General features: G+C 43.6%; 1 protein-coding gene across 12 annotated transcripts in view; it reads left to right on the forward strand.

The window, feature by feature from the left end:
- The window catches only part of CFAP99 (cilia and flagella associated protein 99), a 157943-nt gene that overhangs the window by 13208 nt on the left and 118964 nt on the right, over positions 1–25771 (forward strand). For 9 of the 12 annotated variants that reach the window (XR_008319332.1, XM_053308826.1, XM_053308832.1 and 6 more), the window contains exons 3-7: positions 476–581; positions 10039–10183; positions 11792–11886; positions 17177–17289; positions 20882–21050. Coding sequence is in view for 11 of the 12 variants with exons in the window: in XM_053308826.1 (XP_053164801.1) it covers positions 476–581; positions 10039–10183; positions 11792–11886; positions 17177–17289; positions 20882–21050 (628 nt within the window). In the remaining variant the exon portion in view is untranslated. The remainder of the gene's footprint in view (positions 1–475; positions 582–10038; positions 10184–11791; positions 11887–17176; positions 17290–20881; positions 21051–25771) is intronic. The other 3 variants (XM_053308827.1, XM_053308830.1, XM_053308837.1) reach the window with 2 other exon arrangements.

Below are 25771 nucleotides of genomic sequence, written 5' to 3' on the forward strand. Positions count from 1 at the left end.
AGGATATAAAATGACTAAGGTGGGTATGTCTATTTATTTATTTATTTTTACATTTATATCCCACTCTTCCTCCAAGTAGCCCAGAGTGGTGTTCATGTTTATCCTCACAACAATCCTGTGAGGTGGACTGGAGTGAGAGAGAAGTGACTCACTCAGTGAGTTTTATGGCTGAATGGGGATTTGAACTCAGGTCTTCCTGATTCTAGTCCAACACTCTATGCAAAAGTCTCCTTTTAAAAATCTGTGTTATATTTTGAATAATTTGTTGGTTTATTTGTTGGTTGTGCAAAACAAAATCATACTTCTCAATGACCTACAGATACCAAATTTTGCATATATAATCCTGCCATTTAAATGCACTAATTTTTGAACTGGAATATGCGGGGGGGGTGGGAGGTTTAAATAATTTTCTGGGTATTTTTAAAGAAGAAATTCTGAATATAATCATGATTTTAACTGTTATTGTTGTCAACAGATTAACACTCAAAAATTCGATCAATAATTCCAAAATGACATCAGGCCCAAGAAAAGCAGATCTTTCTCGTATTCAAATTTACTATCATTCAAATTTACCATATGTGGTAATTATTCAGTTAAATTAATAATGTTTGAAGTTGAAATCCTACAAATGTCAAACTGTTCGCTTACTTCCCTTTTGCAAGCACATTAATAAAAATATTACATATATTTAATTTTGTGAACTTTCCTGTAAGTGTAATCTACGCAATATGACTTTGCCCAGTCTATGATGGGCGCCACCTACTGGTATGTGATATACTACAAAATGAATGTAGAGGCTGTGATGTGTATAGACTGAAATGGGAAAAACTAAAGATGGCTCTCCCTGTATGGAAGCATATGTGTCAAGTGGTGGTATAGTTTTGAAATAGTGGCCCACATTCTCCGCAGCATTACAAGGGCAAAGCAAATGCTCTGCCTTTGTAGGGGGACTAGTTGTACTGAAGGTTTACTTCTGCACGATCCTCAGGAACATATCTGTGGAAGAAAAAGGGCTTCTGCAGGAGGGGAGAGAAGCAAAAATTGCTTCCCCCTCCCTGCAACTGGGCAAACCTTCAGTGAGCTAGTCTCCCAGCTCCCTGTGATAGTAGCGATTTTGCTTCACACTTGTAATGCTGTGGAGAAGGTGGACCAGTGTGTTTTGAGCAGTTAACTTAACCAATTGGTTTGCACACTATCATAATCTCCTACAGGGTTTACATTTAACCCCCACATGAGCTTACCACTTATCTTGTAACTTAATTACAACTTACTGCTTTTGACTGAGCAAAGAGGCACCTTTTAAAAGTGGTGCTTCTCTTTATTTAGCAGGGGGAGAGGAACTGGCCCTATCCATTCCCAGCACAGCATTTCTCTAGTGGATGTTGCTGGTGTCTATATTTCTTTTTTAGATTGTGAGCCCTTTGGGGACAGGGAGCTATTTTATTTATTTACATCTATGTAAACCGCTTTGGGAACTTTTGTTGAAAAGTGGTATACAGTCATCCCTCACCAACCCTGAGTCTTCTGTTCCTGGAAACCCTCATGGTTGGCAGTTTCTTAGTAGATTATCCATTGGTTTCAATGGCAAACAGGGGGATCTGGATTGTGATCCGTTGTAATCATAAGCAATGGGTTCTGTGCCTGCACATGGACCATGCAGGCTGACTAAGTAGCTCCTCATGATGCCCCTCCCTCCAAACAAAACTGACAAAATAGAGTGCTACGCCTTAGAGTGGTGTTGTACGATGAGGCCCTCCGACGCCACGGCTGACTTCTCCATCTGTATCGAGCGGCCGATCAACATTGATTGCCCAGTTGACGTCGACTGCTAGAATGACATCAGAAGCTAAGTCAACGTCGAATACGAAGTCGACTGCCTGCGGAACTGCACAACAGCAGTCTAAAACCGTAGGCTCTGACCGATCGAGGTCTGCAGACGATCTTTTTAAGAAGCTGAAAGAGGTGTCTGACAAGGGGCATAGACACAAGGGGCGCATGTAAGTGCTGTCATGAATCAGGAAGTGATTCTGATGAGAATGCTACACCGCTAAAAAAGAAGCACCGCACCCCTTCTCCATCAGTAGCACAGTTGTTTGAAGGTGACTCTGATGGATCTGCAACAGCACCAATATCTATTCCTGCATCGACGACAGCGGCTACAACATCGGGTAACGTTGGGTCCGCAACAACACTGGGAACATTTTCGACACTGACCATAGTGGCTACGACATCAAGCGTTTCATCTTCGTTGCTCACCGGCCCCTTCCCAACATCAGCAACAGCTTCAACATTGACATCGATGTTGACGGTCCAGCCGTTGCAAGCCACAGCAGTGGCATTGCAGCCATCAAAAAATCTCCATCTCCTGTCTCCAGCAAAGACCCCAGAATAGTCTCCCTCGACCCCAAGTACCCCAAAGATATGGGTTCAGCTGGGGGAACGATCAGAGGATTGCTGCCAACGCTAGGGTGCCTCAATTACCTTGCAAGATCTGCTAGACTCAGCCTCCAGTACACCTTCGGGGTATACCTTCCACGGCTCCTTGAGTACGGGACTTGACATTGAGCAGTATGCAGATCCTTTACACCCTCCCAGGACGCCGTCCCTGTCTCCACTTCGAGTGCAACTGCCATCAACCCTGCCTTCTGCACACGACCCCATTACGCTTGCTGCTTCTTCTGCACAGTGTTTTGAGCATCAGCCCAAGCAGATTACTCCTGCTCATTCCTGTGGTTTTCGCCACTCACCACCTAATAACTATGCAGATTACTTGTGTTGGAAAGCGCAGCAAGTTCCTTTGGCCTTACAAGAGAATTTGATACAACTGCAGGTCCAACAATGAACCCAGTAATTTCTGGTGCCACAACTGGCGTAGCAACTAGCGATGATGCCACAACTGGTGCAGCGAGATGAGTTGGAGTAATTACTGTGCCCGTTAGAGCCAAATGTTCAGGCTCCTCGAGCTCCAAAGTTACCTGCTGTGTCATTGCCACCAGAAAAACCTGTGGGGAAGAGTCAGAGGAAATCTAGCCCGCTGCCTCCAGAGGAACTTTCCTTGCCAGATGCCTCAGAGGCGTCAGAGATCTCAGACTTTGATGTGGGCAGACGTAAGTCTGATTTATCTTCAGACATGCTTCCTCGGCTCTCCAGATCTCCGACCGAAGAGTTAAAGGCATATCATGCCCTTATTCGGGAAATTGCAGAGGTGCTTGGGGTGGATCTCAGTTCACCTGATACTGAGGATGCCGACCCGGTGTATACTATGACTGCAAAATCCAGAACAGCACACCCGGTGGCTTTGCCTATGATACCAGCTATTAGCAAGGTGGCTAAGACAGCTTGGGAGGCCCTGCATGTCTCACTCCCCCCACACTCCAAAGAGATTAGAGAGTTTATATAGAATCCGTGAGGAAGAGAACACTTACCTTTTATGCCATCCAGTGCCCAATTCGTTGGTCATTTATTGTCCTTCCTCAGCTCATGGCAGATGCTGGCACAGCAAACCTGGAGAGAAGGAAGGTAGAAATGTAAGTGCTAAGTGCTAGAAAGCTGGATGTGATGAGGCGTAAGATCTATTTAGCAAGATCAGCTTAGCAATTAGAATTGCGAACTATGTAGCCTGCATGGCCTGCTATAATCACATCCTATGGGATACCTTCTTACAAGACTCAAATTCTATGTCGCCAGAGGAATTCCAATGGACGTTCAATGAAACGTATGAGAGAACAACAGCCATAACAAGGCAGCAGTTGAGTGCCTTCAAACATCTGGCTGAGACAGAGTCCCAGATGATGGTCACAGCGGTCAGCATGCGTCGTCACGCTTGGTTACGCTCCACATTCCTCTATCAGGATATGAGGGACGGGATTGAGGGCTTTGTGTTTGATGGAAAGGATCTCTTTCATGATGATTCTATCTGTATCATGATGATTTCATGATACAGATTCTATGATGGAATCCTTGAAGAAATCCAGATTTACAGTGCGTACCTTTATGACAACACCATCCACATCTGGGAGTACAACAAAGGGCCGCTCTTATTCTCGCCAAAAGCCGTACCGCTACCAAGAAAAGCAAGAGTTCTAAAAACAATATGGACCATACCAACGGTCTAGGGCAGGGGTGTCAAACTGTAGCCCTACAGCTGTTGCTGGCCGACAACTCCTATCATCCCCAGTCACCATGGCCAGTAGCCAGGGATGATGGGAGTTGTAGGCCAGCAACATCTGGAGGGCCTCAGTTTGACACCCCTGGTCTAAGGGATACAATCAGAAGCCTAAAGGGAATAACGCCCGCCAGAACAAGGACAATTCCAAACAGTCCTTTTGACGGGATTGTTCACCCACTGCACAAAACAGCATTAGCCAACGACATTGGCTTGGAAATGCACAACATTGCCATTGTAGCCAGGACCCCAAACATCAGTTCTGTGCTTGCCAGGACCCCAAACAACGGTTCTGTAGTTGCCAGAAACAACAACAGGCTGGCACAATATAACATCAGATTGATGGGTCTTTCAAATTATATAAATGGGTTATGCGATAGAGTTTAGAGCTCGACCACCATTCTCGGGCATGAAGTTCACCAGAGCCACATTGGTGCTTCAGGAGGAGGTGGAAGTATTACTGGAGAAACAGGCAATAGTGCCGGTGCAGTGGGCAAACAGGCTATCGGGGTTTTATTCCCGCTACTTCCAAATCCCAAAATGGGATAGGGGAATCAGGGCAATTATGGATTTAAGAGGATTCAATTGCTATGCGATGGACAGGTAATTCAGACAGATAATTCAGAATGACAACCTTGCAGGCAGTTCTGCCATTCCTGGCCCAGATGATATGGGGAGCAACCTTAGATCTAAAAGATACCTATTTTAATGTGGGCATCCAAGAAGATCACCGCTGGTATCTCAGGTTCACTGTAGGTCATCAGATCTACCAGTATGCGGTCCTGCCTTTCGGTCTTTTGACAGCTCCGAGGGTATTCACCAAGGTGATGGCTGTCGTAATCGCTTACCTGAGGATGGAGGGGATAATAGTTTATCTGTAGCTAGACGACTGGCTCCTGGTCAGCGATGATAAGTGCCAACAGGAAGTGTGTCAACTACTGCTCTTGTGCAGGCATAGGATGGGGTTCTCTGGGGGATGCATTCCAACATACTTGGAGTACAAGTCTCCTATATCTCTTCCTGCCACTACCTCTTATAGGCCGAGTACTAGCTCAGATATTGAGGGACAGAGCATCCTGCATTCTTCTGACGCCTCAGTGGCCATGCCAGCTGTGGTTTGCCCCACTCCTGCAACTATCGGGGGGATGCTTCCACAGGTTCCTGCTTGTGCTGGATCTGCTTCACAAAGATCAGGGGGCCGTTCTGCATCCCGATGTCCGGACGCTCCGAATGACAGCGTGGAGGATTGGGTTTTGAAGGACATTCTGTTAAGCAGATGTTTTTCAACAAGGCAGAATTACGCTAGAAAGTGGAAGCCATTCGCAACCGATATGCGTGCCAAGGGGAGCTGGCCTATGCATGACACGGTACAGCAAGTCCTACTGTACCTCACTGCACTGAAGATAAAAGATCTGGCTAATGTTTCGATCAAAGTACATTTATTTAGTGGCCATTTCCTCTAGGCACAAGGGTTGGGATGGGACCACGGTTTTCTCCCATCCTGAATGTAAGCGCTTTATGAAGGGTCTCAATAATCTGTATCCACCAATTTGGAAACCAGTGGAACAATGGAGTCTGTCTTTAGTTCTTGCAGCGTTAATGGAGCATCCTTTTGAGCCGTTGGCAACAGTCCCACTCCGCCTGCTTACTCTGAAGGTAGCATTTCTAGTGGCCATCATGTCGGCACGACGTGTAAGTGAATTGACGGCTCTCTGAATGAATAAACCTTATACTCAATTCTATCCACATAAAGTGGTCATGAGGCTAGACCCTCATTTTTGCGCAAAGATTATATCAGAATTTCATTTAAACCAGGAAATAATCCTGCCTACCCTTTTCATTTATCCCCTTGGAGTCATCTCTTCATTCTGTGGATGTCCGTAGTATTCTTCTTTATTACCTACAGAGGACTCAGGCATACAGAAAGACAAAGAAACTGTTTGTGGGTTACAAGGGTAGGTGCAAGGATCGTCCTATCTCCCACCAACGTTTGGCACATTGGTTGGTGGAGGTGATGTTCTTGGTGTACCAACGACAGGACGTGCCACCCCCGAAAACAGTGCGTACTCATTCGACCAGAGCATATGCTGCCTCAGCAACCCATCTTTCGGGCATCAAGATGACAGATATCTGCCTGGCGACCACGTAGTCTTCTCAGCAACGATTCATTAAGCATTATGCGAATGGCACGAGAAGCAAACTTCGGAAGGAATGTTCTGAAGAAGGTGTTGCCATGAGCTTTGGGTCTACTGCACCCACCCCCAGGAGGAAAGCTGGCTAATCACCCATTGCTTATGATTACAACTAATCACGATCCAGATAAACAGGTTACTTACCTGTAACTCTTGATCTGGAAGTGATCCATTGTAGTCATAAGGCCTGCCCATGCCGACCCCACTGCAGTAGTTAAAGGTTCAAGTTGGCATGGTGACAATCTCAGATCGTCAGGACTGGCGGTCTGCAAGAAACGGAAAGGAGGATGCCCCAACCACCAATCTTAACAAACTTTACACAGCACGTGCAGGTGGGAGGGGCGTCATGAGGAGCTACTTAGTCAGCCTACGTGGTCCCTGCGCAGGCGCAGAACCCATTGCTTATGACTAAAATGGATCACTTCCAGATCAAGAGTTACAGGTAAGCAACCTGTTTTTAGGGGAATCACAATCACAAATCGACCAAAAACAAGGTAAAGAATGGAAAGAATCACCTTTGCTCCCCAAAATTGCCCCCCCATCACTCCCTGATCCCCCCAAATGACCCTCTGATCCTGGAAATGTCTCCCTGACCCCCCAAATTACTCCCCTAACCCCCCCAATTTAAAAAAAAAATTACCAAACCACGGATACTCAGGCTAGAGCAATCATAATTTCCCAGTCACAGATACTCAAATCCGTGATTGGGAAAACCGTGATAGCCGAGGGATGACTGTATAAATATCCATTGTATTCTAAAAATCAGACCATGCATTTCTTAATACTCTTTTCTTAGGAATATTGAAACTCCAGGGGGAAAGGGAAATGTTCCTCAGTAATACTTGTTTCCTGTCTTATGGATATTTATATGTTGCAGTATTTTGATGTAATAATGACTGATGGTCCCAATCCCCTGTGATTTTCCTTTTATAATTTGTCCCCTTCCTGTATGTCTCCTATAGCTATCTACCCAGTATGATGTTCTATTCCCCCTTTTTATTTTGCAGTGTCCAACTGTTAACTACTGTATTCTTGTCTTCTGAAAAACGTCTCTCAATAGATAATAGGCCTGTTCTTACAAACATTTGGGGATGGGTTTGAAGGTTGGAGAGCTCTTACCGCATTAGCAGCACACCAGCAGAACCTCTGTTTGAGTCAACAAGTCGAGGAAACATACGATTAAGCTGGGGGTGGTGTCTATTGTTGAAACTGGGAGCTGAAGGTCATTTGAGGTCTCCATGCCTTCCCAGCATACTTTGTGCTGCCAGCAGACTGGAAAGCCTCATGACATTAGCAGCTGCCATCTGATTGACCACGAAAGAGCAGAGGCAAATCCAGCCCTGCTAAAGCAGTTCCAGCTACAGGATCATTGAGTGTGCTTTGCAGAGTGGCACATCCATGAATGACAGCCCCTGTAGCCGTAACTCCTATTATTTCTATGCCTGTTGGGTCCTGGTGGTTGGGTGGAAAAAGTAAGTGAATCCACAGGACCAGAAAAGCAAGGTAGGAAAGTTCTCCCATAGTTAAGAGCAGGGTACAAAACCTGGGTGACTGCTTTGAGCAACCTGGACAGGAAGGATTTGTGTGGGTTCTCACAATCATGAAAAACAGTGTAATCTAACTCTTGCCCTGATCTTAATGGTTGTGTGAATGGGCCTAATCCTATATAATAAAAGGCTAAGTGAGTGGCCGTGGCTTTGGAACGTTGGGGATCTGCGTCCCTGCTTCCCTGGGCTGTTCTGGGCCTGCGCGAAGCGCAGGCCCAGAAGAGCCCAAGGGACACAGGACCGCAGACACCAGTGTCCCACAGCCACGGGCGGCCATTAGCTGGTGTGTGGCGGCGGGGGAAAGTGGCCGAGGCGGCGGCAGAGCCGCCGCCTCAGCCATGAGCTGCGGCACGGCAAGAGGAGGCCGAGGCAACCAGAAGTGGCCGCCCTGAAAAAGGCGAGGGCAATGGCGGCGGGGGAAGACCGAGACGGGGGACAGGGAAGCTGGGCGAGGTGGCAGCGAAGCCGCCAACGAGGCCCCCGCCCGCTCACAGCCGTCGCCCCCGCCTGCTCACCCGCCCTCCCAGCTGCCCAAAATGAAGCTGGGCGAGGTGGCGGCGAAGCCGCCAACGAGGCCCCCGCCCGCTCACAGCCGCCCCCGCCTGCTCACCCACCCTCCCAGCTGCCCAAAATCACCTTCCCCGCTCCCCCCCAAAAAGATTAAGGGCCAAAATGGCCCATGAGAAGGTCGCCACCCCCGCCTATCGCCCTCCCACCCACCCAGCTGCCGAAGACCACCTTACCCGCTCCAGCCCGAGGGAAAAGAGAGGAGCTCACGAGCAGAGCTCCTCTCTGTGCTAAGTCACTGCTCAAACTGCCGCTATGGACGCAAAGGACGCCTATTGCGTCCATTGCGACAGTATGGGCAGCAGCTTAACACAGAGAGTAGCTCTGTTCCCGAGTTCCTCTCCTCTCCTTCGGGCTGGAGCGGGTAAGGTGGGCTCCGGCAGCTAGGTGCGTGGGAGGGCGATAGGCGGGGGCGGCCACCTTCTCATGGGCCATTTTGGCTGTTATTCATCCACACACACACACCCCAAAAAAGTAAAAGCAAAATAAGGAAGAACAAAAACAGAGACAACAACAAAAACAAAAACAAACAAAAAGAGAGAGGGGACAAGGGGGGAAAAAAGAGACAGAAAGAGAGAGAGAGACAGAAAAGACGGGATAGAAAGCTAGCGCCCGTTATCATAACGGGCTTAAAAATACTAGTGATTAATAAAATAAAATAAAATACAGAAGCAATGGAGGAGAAAGAGATTCAAAGAACTACAGGCAAGAATTTCGGGGGGGGGGGGGAATTGGGAACCTGACATAATGGTGTGCTGATTCCAAACATAGTTCCCAGTCTGATATATTTTTCTTTTTAGTTTTGCTGAAAATGATCACTTTTAGGTGATATTTGTGAACGTTGTTTGGCTACCATGGGCCAGATTGATTTTTAATATCTGGATTTATGTATATTGAAATAATATCTTATCAGGGACCCACAAATTTAGACTTGGCTTACTAGCCAGTCCTTATTTGTGGTAGCCACCAATCCTCTTCCTTCTCTCAGATCCTTCTCTGGCCCACAGGTGAGGGCTTAGGAGAGAAGCGGGTCTTCTGTCATTTGCACTAAGATATGGAGATGGTAGGAAACAGTGGGAGCTCTCTTCTACTGCTCAGAAAGGATTTCTGCTGTTTCTTACCTTCTCAAAAATGGTAGTGGAAACAACACCTCTGGTGTGGAGTTCTATGTGGTGCTGGATGTCCTGCTCATCAGAGAGCTGGGGGCACTCACCACTGGGAATCTGGCAAGTGGATTTGTAGCCTGTATCTTATGATCACCTGCAATTTGGGTTACTTTATAATTTTGAAGCATTTCTCTGAAACCCAAAACACTGTACATAAGTTAATAAAGTACAATGAGATCTGCTTTGCATGTGATATTATTCCTACATATATTTTTCCTAGGGAGTCTACCATAGTGATCTGAGAGTAACATATTATAAATTATTACTTGCATTTTCATAGCAAGTCATACTGCTTACTGATAGACATGTTAAAATTTGACATACAACACCTACAACAGTATTTGTTCTGTGCATATTAATTGTACTTCAGTCCTTCAACTGAAATCAGTTTACTTCTACAGGTTTTTAATGTATCTGATGAAACCTTTTTGATGGAGACTTTGGCTGGATGTATAGAATATAAACCTATATTGGATGTGGTGGTCAATGCATTTTATATCCGAGATGGAAAACATTGCCTGTTGACCGAGCGTAATCTGTATGTTGGTAGGTGTTTAATCTACATATTTTAGACTATAGCAATCTATATATTTATTTTTCCGAAGATGGTCATAATTTCCTGAATATTACCAGTAGGCCTACAGAATTTTAACTTGTATAAAGTAAGTGTTACATTGTGGTGGCAAAGTACATTTAATTTAGCAATCACATGATGTTTCTACGTATGTAAAATATTGAGAGAAATGATTATACTCAGAATTCATAGAATACTTTGAATGTCTTCATTGTTTGTACTAAAGCATAATATTGCCTGTATATTCCATGTGTCTCTCTGATTAGCCCCTGCTGCCACAGCACCTACTTATTCTGGGAGAAAACCCTCATTGGTGGCAATGGGAGCTCTTCTCTCTATTCAAATAGCAGCTATAGGAGGTTCATCTGCATCACAGCAAGAGCAAAGGGTCTGGATAATAGCAAGTGCAAAGGGTCGAAGACCTGGTCTCCCTCACTGTTGCCTCACTCTGAATTGGGACTCTTAAGTTATATGCATATAGTATGTATATACTCCATATAGCGTGTGTGTGTAAAAACAGACCCCAATCACATAATAGATGTATTGACTAATTGGGCCCTAAGTTTGTGTAGGATTGAAGATGTCAAGACTGTAATCCTAAGCACTTTTGCATGGGACCTACTTCTGAGACAACATGTTTAGTGCTCTATATCAATGAGGTTTGTTTCCCCCCCCCCCCCCCCGCCTTGATACAGCTAGTTGACTGTACACCATTTTAAAATGGTTACCATACAAAACTATTGCAATAAATTAAAACTCTCTTTTATTCAAAATATTAATGTCCAGCTTGCCCTGTGGGAAGAAGCTTGGAGCAGCTGCCTGGGCTTTCTTGTTATTCCACCAGTAACAGCAGGTATCTCCTCTCTTGCTTCCACTGGTTCTCTTTCCCATACTTGGAGGGAAGGAGACTAAGTGCAAGCAAGGGTTAGAGAATGCTGCTGCTGCCACCACCACTGTCAACTTAATAAACAGTGTGGAGAAGCCCAAGCAGCCTCCCAATGGTCACATGGTGTTCACAATACACCCTGCAGAGAGCAGAATCTGGGCCTGGGAGGCGGGGATGAAGTGGAAATAGTAAAGGCACAGGGTTATGTCAGCTCTAGCCTGGGCCAACACCAGCAGCCAGGGTGGCAGAGACACATTCTGTCAACTCCCAAAAGGCCCCCCAAAGGCACACGAAGCGATTGCCTTAGTTTGAAGCGATTGCCTCATGGGGGAACAATTAGTCCAATAAAACGCAGTTTCCATTTGTAGCTTATTGTTTAGCAGAACCTTTAAATGCCTTTGCTATATTTTTTCAGTCAACTGAAGTTTGCCTGTATTTTTAACTTTGAGACTAGATTCTCAGCTGGTGGAAAACTTGGTGTTTAGGGGATTTTATGCTATGTGAAATGGTGTGAAAATGATAATCATAGCTGACTTTTAACACTTTGTCCAAATGGGCAGATTGTGATAAATAACAATTTTTAGATGTCCCACAATGTGGTGGTGATTTTTCTAAAGTTTAGAGTAGAAACTTAAAATGTAAATTGATCATGCACTCCCACCAGTATAATTTTGATCCATGTATCTTCTTATAGTTGTTTGTTATTTGGCCACTTTTCGACTGGAAGAGCTTGGTCTTCAACAGTTCAGCAGAATAATCAAGTCACTAGATGTTGCTAAGATATGCAAGGTAATTCAAATCATTCAGCAAAATGTTAAAATAAAAATACAAAATGGTTGTAATCCAATGTGTGTGAATTATGATTTTCAGGATAAATTAATTGGGGATAACATTTATAAAAGTGTTGCTGTTTAATATTTATCAGCAGTGGGTCAGTTATTGAGCCACCTCCCAAAATTACGTGGTTAGAAGAAATAAACTATTTAGGTATACCTTGTTGTTCGTGTGGGTTCCATTCCTTACCTACAACTGTGAGTAAAGAAACCACGAATAATGAGTCATTGAGCCTATGGGAATTACTGTTTTAATATTTGTAACATTGTTTTAAGTTTTAAATTGTTTAAATGTTTAAATTTTCTTTTAATTGTGTTTTTATTGTAAGTTTTGGAGGGTATAGAAATTTGGCAAAATTAAAAAATTGAGGGGGAGTAAAAAAACAAAGTGGGAAACGGTGAAATTGCTTGAAAGAAAGTGCTGTGCCATGTTCTGCAGGTCTACATCTATCCAGCACTGCCCCCCAAAACCATCAGTTTGGCCACTTCCCAGTAAAAATCATAGAAAACTTTCTCTCCCCCCCCTCCACAACAAATGAGCCACAAAATGGCTCCTTTACACAAAATGGCGGTCAGAAATGACCTCAGAGGTCATTTCTGGCCACCTAGCAACCGTGGATACATGATTATTAATCCTTTGTATACCTGTGTATACTGAGGTTGGGTGGCTATTTGTGAACCACGGATATGTGAAACTGCGAATAGCAGAGCTGGGCCTAGCGAGTTCCACCTGTATACTTTTTTAGAATATCAAATCATCCATTTTAAAAGAGGACCAGGAGTTAATAATACATCTACTTACAGCAGCAAAGTTGGTAATGTCGAAAAAACCTAATCTCCCAATATGGAACAATTGGTTAATTAAAATATGGGATATAGTATGTATGGCAAAGCTGACAAACTATGTTAGACAAAGAGAGAGCTGTCAACCAGGTGGTAATTTTATTTACAAATTGTGTCTTTTTATTTCATATTGGAACAATACAACTCAAGATAATGTGCAACTATTTACAATTTTAGGCACAATTTGAAACAAGTTTAGTCTGCATCAAGTATAAACTAAACTATTCTTTATTTTGCTGAGGATTTTTTTGAATTTTTTTCTGTTTGGTAGAAAATTGTATGTGATTATATGCAGCTCTCAAAGACAAATTTTCAGTGGGATTCAGGTGACTGCAGAGGAAAAGGGTATTGGCAAAAATTGCCCCTGCCCTATTGTGTAACAAAATATTCTTTTATGCACCTATTTAATCCGGATGACAGCACTGTTAGCTGACACTGCCTAGAAATGTACATATGAAGCGGTATAAAAATATGATAAATAAATGAATAGATATAAGACGTACGTGAATGTATACACTGGATTTCTAGAGAACGATAAATAATCAGTTGAAATTATCATTAGGGAACACATTTGATTTACTGCTTGTTCCTCATTTGAATTGTACTAAATTTCCTCTGTTCAATACATTGCAGTAGTCCAATCTGGAAGTTTCCAGCTGGTGTACCACTTTTTTTCATCTCATTCTCCTCAAGGAACGGCTGGAGTTGTTGAATCAATTGCAGCTGGTATAAAGTACTCCTGGCCACAGTCTGAGGCGCTAGGGTGAGGCATGGGTCCAACAGCACTCTTAAGCTATGAACCTGTTCTTTCTGGAGGAGTGTAAACTCATCCAAAACAGGAAATTCTATCCTGTGTTGAGATTACAACCCCCAACAATGAGCACCTCCATCTTGCTTGGATTCAGCTTCAATTTGTTATTCCTCATCCAGCTCATTATTGCCTGTAGGCAGGCATTTAAGGGGCCAGTGCCATTTTGATGACAAGGAAAAATAGATTTGGATGTCATCAGCATATTGGTAACACCCAGCACCAAATCTCCTGATGACCTCACCCAGCGGTTTCATGTAGATGTTAAAAAGCATTGGTGACAGAATGCAATCCTGAACAACTCCATATACAGTAGTAACTCCCATTTAGAAGAGCAACTGTCACCAAGCACCACCATCTGAAATCTACTTGAGACATAGGAGTGGAATCACTGTAAAACATTGCCTCCTATCACCAAATCCTTCAGGCGATCCAGAAGGATACCATGGGTGATGGTATTCAAAGTTGCTGAGAGATCCAAAAGAACCAGCAGAGTCACACTGTCAATTTCCTGGCGAAGGTCATCTGTCAGGCCAACCAAGGCCATCTCAACCCCATAGCCACCCTAAAGCCAGCTGGAAATGGGTCTAGATAATCAGTTTCCTCCAAGACTACTTGGAGCTCGTCAGCCACCACCCTCTCAATTATCTTACCCAGCCATGGGTGGTTGGATACTGGCCTATAGTTATCCAAATAAAGTTGTAAGAAACCATCTTAGGCCTTCCTAATTCAACCTGAGCGGGATCTAAAATTAACTGAACTGACATTAGAAAACTTGTGAGCATGCACATGCCTTAGAGGGAACAGTGTAAGGAAGTGCTACTGCTCATTCTTAACACCATTGGGCTGCCTTAGGAATCCTCAGCAGCCCCATTGTGGCACCATAACTGCTCTTCATGTTAGCCACTATGGTCTCCAGAAGTATCATGTGGAGAGGAGAGCTGGTCTTGTGGTAGCAAGCATGACTTGTCCCCTTAGCTAAGCAGGATCTGCCCTGGTTGCATTTCAGTGGGAGACTTGATCTATGAGCACTGTAAGATATTCCTCTCAGGGGATGGAGCCGCTCTGGGAAGAGCAGAAGGTTTCAAGTTCCCACGCTGACTTCTCCAAGATAGGGCTGAGAGAGATTCCTGCCTGCAACCTTGGAGAAGCCGCTGCCAGTCTGTGAAGACAATGCTGAGCTAGATAGACCAATGGTCTGACTCAGTATATGGCAGCTTCCTAAGTTCCTATCAGTACAGAACAATTCATCTTGTGAACTGCCCCAAGCAGTATTGCACTGGAGGGATGGGATATGAATATTTTAAACAAACATCATCTTGTCAATCTGCAGATAAAGATTGTCCACTGCACTATTATTATCGCTCCTTGATTAATGCCACAGTGCATTATGGTTGCAGGATATCCAATAATAGCAGCAAAATTAAAATCGACCTAGAAGAGTTTGTATGTTGAACATAATTGAAAATACTGATCCATTGTTTAAGGCAACTGCTGGGTTTCTTTGATTTTTTTTTTTGCGGGGGGGTGGTTAAATTTTGGACTTCTGTTGGTGGGGGACTTCAGTGGGGCGTGTCCACTAACTATGGGGTGGCTATTCCGGTGGTGGTGAGGAATAGAAAAAGTAAAGTTGGCAGGTCAGCGCATCGTTACAGGAGAAGGGAAGTCAGAAATCTATTAGCTGTTTCCCTTTCTGGCTGCCCTGCCAGCTCTTTGACCTTGGGGAATAGTGCCAACCACCCTCAGACCTTCACCTTGCTGCTCTAATGGCCCAGTCTGGTCCCAGCTTCTCCCTTCAGGGTATTCTGTTGAAGAGCAGGTGCGGGGATGTGGATGTGGATGTGGAGTGGCTGTGGTCTATAAGAATAACCTCTCCCTGACCAGGATCCCTGTGGAAGTGTCTGACCATATTGAATGTGTGTACCTAAGTTTGGGGACCAGGGATAGACTGGGACTTATATTGGCATACTGATTGCCCCACTGCCCAATAGAGTCCCTAACTGAGCTGACTGACTTGGTCTTGGGTTTGGCGTTGGAGTCCCCCAGGCTTGTGCTGGGGACTTCAATGTGCACTTTGGGACCAGTTTGTTCGGGGTGGCTCAGGAGTTCATAGCAGTCATGACAACTATGGGCCTATCCCAAGGGGTCTAAGGACCGACACAAGTTGCTGGTCACACGCTTGATTTGATCTTTCACTCTGATCAGGGTGGTGTTCTGTGGGTGGGGACTCCTGTGATTTCCCCATTGTCATGGATGAACCACCATGTGTTTAAGGTTGGACTCACGGTCATACCGCACCTTCGCAGGGGTGAGGGGCCAATTAGAATGGTCTGCCTGAGAAGGTTATCGTATCTAGTAGGGTTCCAAGAAGTCTTGGAGGGATTCAGTGTAGGCTCTGCATGTGATCTCTCAAAATAAAATCTCTCATATTTGGGCCGACTTGGATTTAGACCCCTCAATTACTGCAGTATCTGAATCGGAGGTGTCCAGTGACTCTTCTTATGTGGTCAGGTTGGGTCAGTTCCAGTTTGTGACTTGTGAGGATGTAGACAAGCTGCTTGGAGTGGTGCAGCCTACCACCTGTTCTCTTAATCCTTGCCCGACATGGCTTATACTATCTGGCAGGGAAGTTGTTGTAGAAGGCCTAGTAGAGATAATAAATGCTTCTCTGAGGGAGGGCAGGATGCCTCCTTGCCTTAAGGAGGCAATACATTAGTGGTACTTCTTGTGCGGGGTCGGAACTCAGGAGATGATGTTGATTTGCCAGTTCTGGATGGGGTCACACTTCCCCAGAAGGAACCGGTATGCAGTCTCGGGTTGCTTCTGGACACAAACCTCTCCCTGGTGTCCCAGGTTGAGGCAGTGGCCAGAGATGCCTTTTATCAGCTTCAGCTGATAGGACAGCTGCATCCATTTCTTGAGATAAATGACCTCAGAACAGTAGTACATCTACTGGTCACCTCCAGACTTGACTACTGCAATGTGCTCTATGTAGGGCTGCCTTTGTACTTAGTCCAGAAACTGCAGTTGGTCCAGAATGCAGCAGCCAGGTTGGTCTCTGGATCATCTCGGAGAGACCATATCACTCCTATCTTAGACTGTCTACACTGGTTGCTGATAAGTTTCCAGGCAAAATACAAAGTCTTGGTTATACCCTATAAAGCCCTAAGCAGCTTGGGCCCTGGGTATTTAAGAGAACATCTTCTTCAGTATGTACCACATCTCCCATTGAGATCATCGGAAGAGGTTTGTCTGCAGTTGCCACCAGCACTGGTGCTTCTCCATTGCTGCGCTGCAGCTTTGGAACATGCTCCCTGCTGAAATAAGAGCCTTCCCATCTCTTACAACTTTAAAAAAGGCAATCAAAACACACTTGTTCACCCAGACTTTTAATTAGATACTATTTTAATAGTTTGATTATTTTTAATAGTTTTAACATTTTAAATTTTAAATTGTAATGTTTTAACTTTCTTGTTTTGTTGTAAACTGCCCAGAGACTTGTGTTTTGGACGGTATATAAATATGTTAAATAAATAAATAAATAAATAAATAAATAAACTTCAGTTACTTCCATTTATGAGTAAATTCTATTTAGTTCCTTAGGTTCTTTTTCAGTGTCATGAATTTGAACACATGGATAAAAGATGAATGGAGCCAGATATATGATTCTGTTTATGTAAAAGATAACTGGATCAAACCATTGCTAAGGTAAGTGATTGCATGTATTAAATAAAAGACAATTAGTTAACCTTGAGCATGACTTGCATCCAAAAATCCCAGTTCAGCAGTGGTAATTTAGCATGGTTACAGTTGAGACAGTCAATATTGTTACTACTGGCTTACATAATGCCCAGTATTACGGAGGCACAAGTTCTGCCCTGGGGCTGCTGTGGATACCTAAGCAGCCCTGATGCTTAGGCATCCACAGCAGCCCCAGGGCGGAGCATTGTGTCACCATAATGGTGCACATTATATAAGTTACTATTATATAATTTATTAATACTTAGACAGAAATAAATATTTATTTACCACTTTCCCACAAAAAAAGTTCTCAAAGTGAATTATATAGAAGGGGGGAGTATTACGATTCCTTGTCCCCAAAAGGCTCACAATGTAAAAAGACAGACAAGCAAGAGTCACAGGAGAGATGATGTGCTGGTGTGGATGCTCCCTCTTTCACACCACCAGATTAAAAGTTACTTTTTTGCCTTCTGCTTTTCCACATGAGCTAGCATTGGAAAGGTGGGAGGAGGTGCATCCTCATCCCTTACTTTTATCCCTACCCCGCTGGAGTGCAGCAGGATGAGGACCAATCCCAGCACTCCACATGACCAGCCCTACCCGGGTAGGGGAGTGCAAGCCTGGGTAGAGTTGGTCAAGTGAATGGCCCCATGGTTTTGCCTTTTGGCCTCTCTATGGTGGTGGTCACCAAATGCATGACCATGATAGTTGCATACTTAAGATGCAGAAACATTAATAATATATCTTTATCTTAATAATTGACTAATAACTTCTACTCCAAAATACAAATGCACCAAAATCAGTGACCAAGTATCGCCCTAAATGGGTAAAAATCCAAACTGATTTGGAACAACACAATTTAGTTTATAGAAGTGGACTTGGAGTTGGTCACAGAGAAAGCGTACCTGACCCAGGACAAGGGCATGTACTTCCAAGAGGTAATCTGTGGCTGCATCAGTCACCAATGCAGTCAGTGAGGAAGATCTAGTATTTGATAGGCTTTATGGAGTCATGCACAGCAGTGATATTACTGGCACATCTATGGATGAGACCATTGCAAACTTAGTTTCTTTCAGCTTTTCATAGAGGAATCTTCAATCTAGACCACTGCAGATCCCTCAAAAATTAGGTTTGTTGTTTCAGTGCTGGTTTATAGCACATTATCTGTACTCAGAGGTGCCATTCCAGCCATTAAATCTAACAGTTCAGATAACATTGGATGCTTCACTAACATCGGATGTATCCCGGACAATGCTTGGGGAGTCCATTGTCAGCAATACAGTGTTAGTGGAGTATCCACATCCACAAACATTAGTGTCAGTGGCAATATAGTCCTTTCTTCCCCAAATATGGAGCAGGATAGTACAGTTTGCCACAGACAATACAATAGTAATGAGTAACATAAATAAGCAGGGAGAGACTATGTGTAACTCTCAGCGTAATTACGCTGGTATAAATATACCAAGATTTAGGTTGGAAATCCTGATATGGACCTGGTGTATAAACTGGGGGATTACTCCTGTAGCAGTAGACAGACAACTTCCAAGTACATGCTTTCAACAGACAATTACTACTTCCTCAAGTTCCCAGATGAAGATGAGTTCATCTACTAGCAGTATTCAAACAATGGGGGTTTCTAGCAATAGACCTGTTGCAGCTAATGTCAACAAGAAATGCTCAAAGGCAGCGAGATCATCAATCTCTGGGGGTTGTATTCTTCATCCCATGGACAAGAGTGCTTTTCTACATGTTTCCAATTTTTCCATTCATTCCAAGAACATTGAATAGGATATTGTTTCAAGGAACAGTTATCGTTTTCCTTACTCTTTGGTGGCTGAGACAGTGCTAGTGTCTCCTGCTCCTATTGTCTCAGGAGCAGTACAGGAAGCCTCCTTAGTTTCACAATCTACTCTTGTTCAGTCAGGGCAGAGTTCTGCACCACAGTGTCGAAACTTTGAACATGACAGCATGGGAGATTGAGGACTGATTCAACATGTAGAGTTACTGTCAAGCATCCTCTTGAATGCCAGGAAGCCATCCACCAGGAAGACATATAGGCTGAAATGGAAGAGATTTTAAATCTATTCCTTGACCTTATATTTAGTTTCTTTTACTACCTCTCCATGTTTTAATATCATGGAATTACATTTCCATTGTATATATTTTGCAGTAGGCAAGAGGTCTAGCCTGGAAGTTACTGGTATATGCACCGCTGTTTTGAAGTTATTTATCTCCAGAAATAGGCCTAGTTAGCATATCAGCCAAAGCTGATAGAAAGCACTCTTGGCCACTGCCTCAGTCTAAGAAACCAGAAAGAGCTTTGGGTCCAGGAGAACTTGCAAACTACGTACCTGTTCATGTACATACACAAATATTTCAATCCTTGAATAGTTCTGTCTACAAGTATATTAAAAAGGTGTAATATACCTTGGAATGATAAGACCACCAAACATCTATTAATTGGTATTGATCTAAGCCTAGAATTTTTTGGGGGGAAGAATATAAACTAGAGCAATCTTTTTAACTCTCTTGATTGAATTTAGAATTCATTACACCATTAGTCTCCTGCTAGGATTAGGTCTCCTTCAGCAAATTCATCGATATTCTGCAAATGTTTATCATAACCTGCCTGTGATAAAATTAGTAAATATCTATTAATCTAATGTATTTTTTAAAATCCAAAATGAATCCTTTTAACATTATGTATCTACCTTGAAAGTCTTTATTTTGATTTAAGCATCTTAACATTTAAGTTTGATTCCAATAAAATTGAAACACCTTTAGTTTTAATATTAGTGCAAGCCTCATAGTTCTCACACGTTTTTAATAAGTGCTTATGTTTTTTTCCAAATTTGTTTCTTAAACACAATAATCTCCCATTAGTATGAATGAATGGAAGACCATGACAAACAGTTACCTTTGGTTTTTGTTTCCACTAGAGAGGAGTACTGCATGTTGCCTGGAAGCATTTAAAGTTGTTCTACAGCAGCACCATCATTACACCATCGGGGCTGCCTTTAAAGTTGCTCAGCAGTCCTGGTGTGTCCTTAGCATCAATGGGAGACTGCACAGAACATAGCCCATTGTTTTAATATTGTAAGCTGTTTTGAGGTTCTAGCTGAAATTCCAAAAAATGGGATCTGAATAAAATAAAATTATAAGTTTCTAAAAGACATGAGCAGAATTAGATAAACCTGTGAGGAGTTTGAACCAGTATCAACTAAAGTATCTCTTGTTTCTGAGATTAGAACTAGAATCAATGAGTTGAAATTACAAAGAAACAGATATAGACTAGACATTAGGAAGACTTAACTGTAAGAACTGTTAAACAGTGGAAATGTCTGCCTTGTGCGGTCGTGGGTTCTCCTTTAGAGGTTTTTAAATAGAGGTTGGATGGCTATCTGTTAGGGATGATGTAGCAATTTCTTGTACGGAGCAGGGGGTTGAACTAGAAGATCTCTAAGGTCTTTTCCAGTTCTTCAATACTGGAGTTATTGTTCTCTTAGAAAATCTTGTAAGAAACGAAAATAAAATAAGATTATATTATTCTTATTTGAAGATGGCAGCCAAAAGTGCAACAACTGATTGATCAACTTACTGATAAAATAGCTAAATACACAACTACAACTTCAAAGATAACTGAACCAAAGGAGTTTCTTTTGACAGTCCCAACTCCACGAGCAATACTGATTCCTGAGTTAATTCCACTACAAGAGAAAACAAAACCTGTGAGTGTTTTTTTTCAAACAGAAAAGTTTATAATATAGAATGTAAAATTGAGGTTTTATTGTATGAGGGGAAGGGTTGTCCAGATTAGGCAATAGTCTGTAGGATCAAGGTGTGTTTATCCGTTATCCCTGAGAGAGTAAATATCTGATTTCCTTCCACTCAGAGGCGTAACTATAATACGGCAAGGGGAGACAGTTGTCTGGGGGCCCACTGTCTTGGGAGGGGGGGCCAGAGGCAAGTCACATGACTGACTCCCCCAGCTGTGCACCCACCTGGGCTTCCTTCAGTTGTAGTCATCCTCTGATATGGACGTGAGTGTTAAGACCGGGAACTACCAGAACAGCATGTCTTTCTCTAATACCATTAAATGACTTGCATCGTCCACAATTTACAAAACCTTTTAAAAAATAATTTAGGATTACATTCTATTGTGGCGCACACACACACACACACACACACACACACACATATGCTTTTTGTTACCACTATTCAGCCTCATTTAAGATTTCTTTACTTCATGAGCTGAGCTTCAGTGATGAGGGGGGCCCATTTTAAAATCTTGTCTCTGGGCCCACTCTATCCTTGCTACACCCCTGCTTCCACTCCCTGCTTACTCCCAACAACAACCCTGTGGCGTAGGTAGATCTTTATACAGCCAAGCCAAGAGGTTTGTTGCCATTCCCCACCAACTGGGTATAAATGTCCTAGTCTCCACCATGACTGTGATTCTTTTATTGGCTCTAGTAATCATTTTTCTCCCCCACACTCTTTTATTGACTCTCTTCAGCTATCCAAAGGTTAGAAACTCAGCATGAGCACATGTGTACACACACACACACACACACACACACACACACACACACACACTGAAATAAATGCTGCTGCCTCCCTCAAGGCAAGTCAACTAAGCCTTGAGGTTTCCCCTCCCCCTTTCTCTCTCCTCACAGATGTTTTCTAGAATATTTTTGGCTGAGCATGTGCAAATCTGACATTACCATGGAACCTAATGAGACCAATTTTCTTAATTTGTAAAAATTCAAAACATATTTAACTTAACAAACCCATGAAAGGTCTTCATACAGAATAAAGACTATCAAAATACATTTTCCAAATAAATTGAGTCAGTGTGGGCTTCGCTATTAGCAGCTCTCCAGTTGTAAATATAGAGAGCAGCGGGGGAAGACCCAACTATGCTGTTGGGGTTTTATGTGTGCTCCTCATAACTTAGCCACTTTCACACAGATTCATTAGAGAACTGACACACTTGTTCAGCAAGTGATTTTGAGCTTTAAAATGCCTGTTTCACCTCTCTGCCCATAATACACAGGCACTCTCGTGTAGGGATGTAAAACCTGATTGCCTGCTTTGGTTTCAGTCTGAATCAGACTCGGACCAGGCATGTTCAGTTTTGTGTGACCCTGAACACACACACACACACACCCAGTTCAGTTAGATTACAGAATTTGAGTCAGGGGGAATGTTTAAGAGGGATGGTGTCAGTGAGTTCTGACCCAGGGTGGGGGACATCTGGGCTCAAGTGATCAATTGCATTGTTGCTGATGCTTGTCAGCAGGGCAGGCCAAGAGCTCCTCATGGCTCCTGCTGCTACTATGGGATATTCCTACCTGTGGGCCTGAAAAAAGTCCCCATGAGCCAGATCCGCCCCATGGGCCTCATATTATGCAGGCCTGGTATAGGTACTGAAGCAAAAAGTATCGAGTAACCTCATAATCCTTGGTGACCAGGATGCCTGCTAATTACCTGAATGGCCTTGTTGCTTATTTGTGAGGCTGTCAGATTTGTGTCCCTTGGCAGAGACTGACCTGTTTGTTTTAAGTACAAGTAGAAGGTATTGTTTGTATTATCTCATTTGTTTTCTTTTGTTAATTAAATAACCCTATTCAGACATTATGTTGTACCTGTGTATACATGTACATATTTTTGTGCTTCGCCAGTTGCACTGACTCCCAGGCTGTTTCTGGGCCCAATATAAAGTGTTGATGTTAACCTTTTAAAGTCCTAAATGGCTTGGGACCAGGTAACCTGAGAGAGCACCTTGCCCCACATGTCCCGACTCAGACTTTAAGCTCTAAGGAATCCTATCACTGGATTCCCCTTTACAAATATAGCCGCTTGAACTGGTTCAGTCAAACGGACCAGCTGGAGGTTTGACAGCACACAGTTCAGTTCAAATTCGATCTGAATTCAAACCTCAAGTTTTGGTTCATGCACATGGGCAGTCACAGAGGGCAGAACTGCGCCACTGCCACATGGGCAGCTTGCTAAACACAGATTGCTGTGTGCTTGGGCTTCGCCGGAGTGGGTGGTGGGTGGTTGTACTTGCAGCCACACTGGCTGGTGCGCACCTTAAACTACTTTTCTCCCTCCTCCCCCCGCCACTCCCTTAGTAGATCCCCCCGCTTTACTTGTAAAGGGGAATTCTCACTGGATTCTCCTTTATAAGCGCTCAAACCGTCAAACTAGTTCGGTCACTGATCGGATGTTTGGTTCGACTAAACTGGTTTGGTGGCCTCTGAATTTTATCTGAATGTGAACAGAACCATGATTTTTGGTTCATGCACACCCCTAGTTGTGTTATGAGCCGCCCAAAGAACAATTTGTTATGGAGTGGCTAACAAAGGTTTCTTTTCTTTTTTTAAATCTATCAAATTTGTATACTGCTCCAAACTTTCGTCTCTGGGTGGTTAGCAATAACATACAAGAAGTTAAAACATTCATACAACTTGAAAACAATTTAAACATTCAAAACAGGCGGTACTGGAAGGACGCTTCGGGAAGGTGCCCTATGATCAAAGATTATGTCCCTGCCAGAACGGTGAAATGGAGATCACGGAACATCTGATGCTGAAGTGCAGATTTTATACTGAATTGGGAAAGCTTCTCACCCCACTACTAACTCATCATAACTCTAATTGCCCTTCTGATGGGGACAAGGTCCTTTTTCTGCTTACTGCTAAGTCAGAATACGCTTACAGGAGGGTAGCAAAAAAAATTTTCATAGCAAGCAAGATTCAGTTTAGAGTGATTGAGGCACAAGATGGCGGGTTGTGCACTTCAGATTAACCGTTTTTATTTGAATGAAAGTAGTTATGTATACAGTTTTTGAAGGTACTGATGTTTTATGTATTTTATGTATTTTATTGTTGTTGTTGTTTCCCTTCTTTTTCTTGTATTTATGCTGGCCGTGGGCCAAAATAAACAAATACATACATACATACATACATACATACATACATACAAAACAGATTAAAACCTAAAAATTTTAAAAGCCAAAAAAGCTTGGGTGAAGAGGTGGGTTTTTAGACTCTTTTTAAAAATTGCCAGGGATGGGGTGGATTGTATTTCAATAGGGAGCGCATTCCACAATCTTGGGGAAGCAACTGAGAAGGTCTGTCCCCGTGTGGAGACGGATCTCTCTAGATGACCTCAATGGGCGGTTGGGCTCATAATGAAGAAGACGTTCTTTTAAATACCCAGGGCCCAAGCTTTATAGATTATAACCAGTACTTTGTATTTTGCCCGGAAACCTATTGGCAGCCAGTGTAGCTCTATCAGCAAAGGAGTGATATGGTCTCGCCGAGATGAACCAGAGACCAACCTGGGCCTCCATGTTCTGTACCAACTGGAGTTTCTGGACTACATACAAAGGCAGCCCCACATAGAGCGCATTGCAGAAGTAAAGTCTGCAGGTTACCAGCATATGTACCACTGTTTTGAGGTCGCTCATCTCAAGAAACGGACACAGCTGGTGTATCAACTGAAGCTGATAGAAAGCCCCTCTGGCCACCGCTTCAATCTGAGATACCAGGGAGAAGTGTGGATCCAGAAGTATTCCCAGACTGCGTACCTGTTCCTTTTTGGGGAAGTGTGACCCCATCTAGAACAGGTAGATCAAAATAGTTTCTGGAGTTCTGACCCCGCACAATAAGTACCTCCGTCTTATCTGGATTCTGTTTCAGTGTATTCTCCCTCATCCAGCCCATTACTGCTTCCAGGCAAACATTTAGGGAGGTTATGCCATCTCCTGATGATGTTGACATGGAGAAGTAGATCTGGGTGTCATCAGCATACTGATAGCACCCCACACCAAATCCCCTGATGAGCTCTCCCAGCGATTTCATGTAGCTGTTAGAGCATTGGAGACAGTATGGAGCCCTGAGGGATGCCATACATTAGCTCAGATTTCAAAGAGCAACAGTCTCCAATCGACACCATCTGAAATCTGTCTGAGAGGCAGGAGCAGAACCTCTGTAAAACAGTGCCTCCCACCCTCAACGCTGTCAAATGTTTCAGAAGGATACTATGGTCAGTAGTATCGAAAATTGCCTCCTTGTCCATTTCATTTGTGGGTTGGGTGATAGATTTCTCCAAACAAACTAACAGTAGAAGGGGGGTTTTGAGGGGCTGGTTTCAATTTAAGGGAGAATTCCCTGTGTGTGTGTGTGTGTGTGTGTGTGTGTCTATGTTTGGTTTTTTCCCCAGGGTTAGCATTTGCTAGGGTTTGCTTTGGGGGCTCTGTGGCATTTAGTTGTTGTTTCTCTCTGATTGAAGAGGGACAGAGGGAGGAGTCAGCTAGGGCTGTAGTAAGTCACACCTGGTGGGAGGGGCCACATTCCTGTTTCAGTTCCTGTTTCATTCCTGAAGCTACTTTCTCTATAAGAGGTGATGGCCTGACTGTGAATTTACCCAGAACTGCCCT

This window comes from Hemicordylus capensis, chromosome 3 (assembly GCF_027244095.1).
Source record: "Hemicordylus capensis ecotype Gifberg chromosome 3, rHemCap1.1.pri, whole genome shotgun sequence".
Taxonomy (NCBI): domain Eukaryota; kingdom Metazoa; phylum Chordata; class Lepidosauria; order Squamata; family Cordylidae; genus Hemicordylus; species Hemicordylus capensis.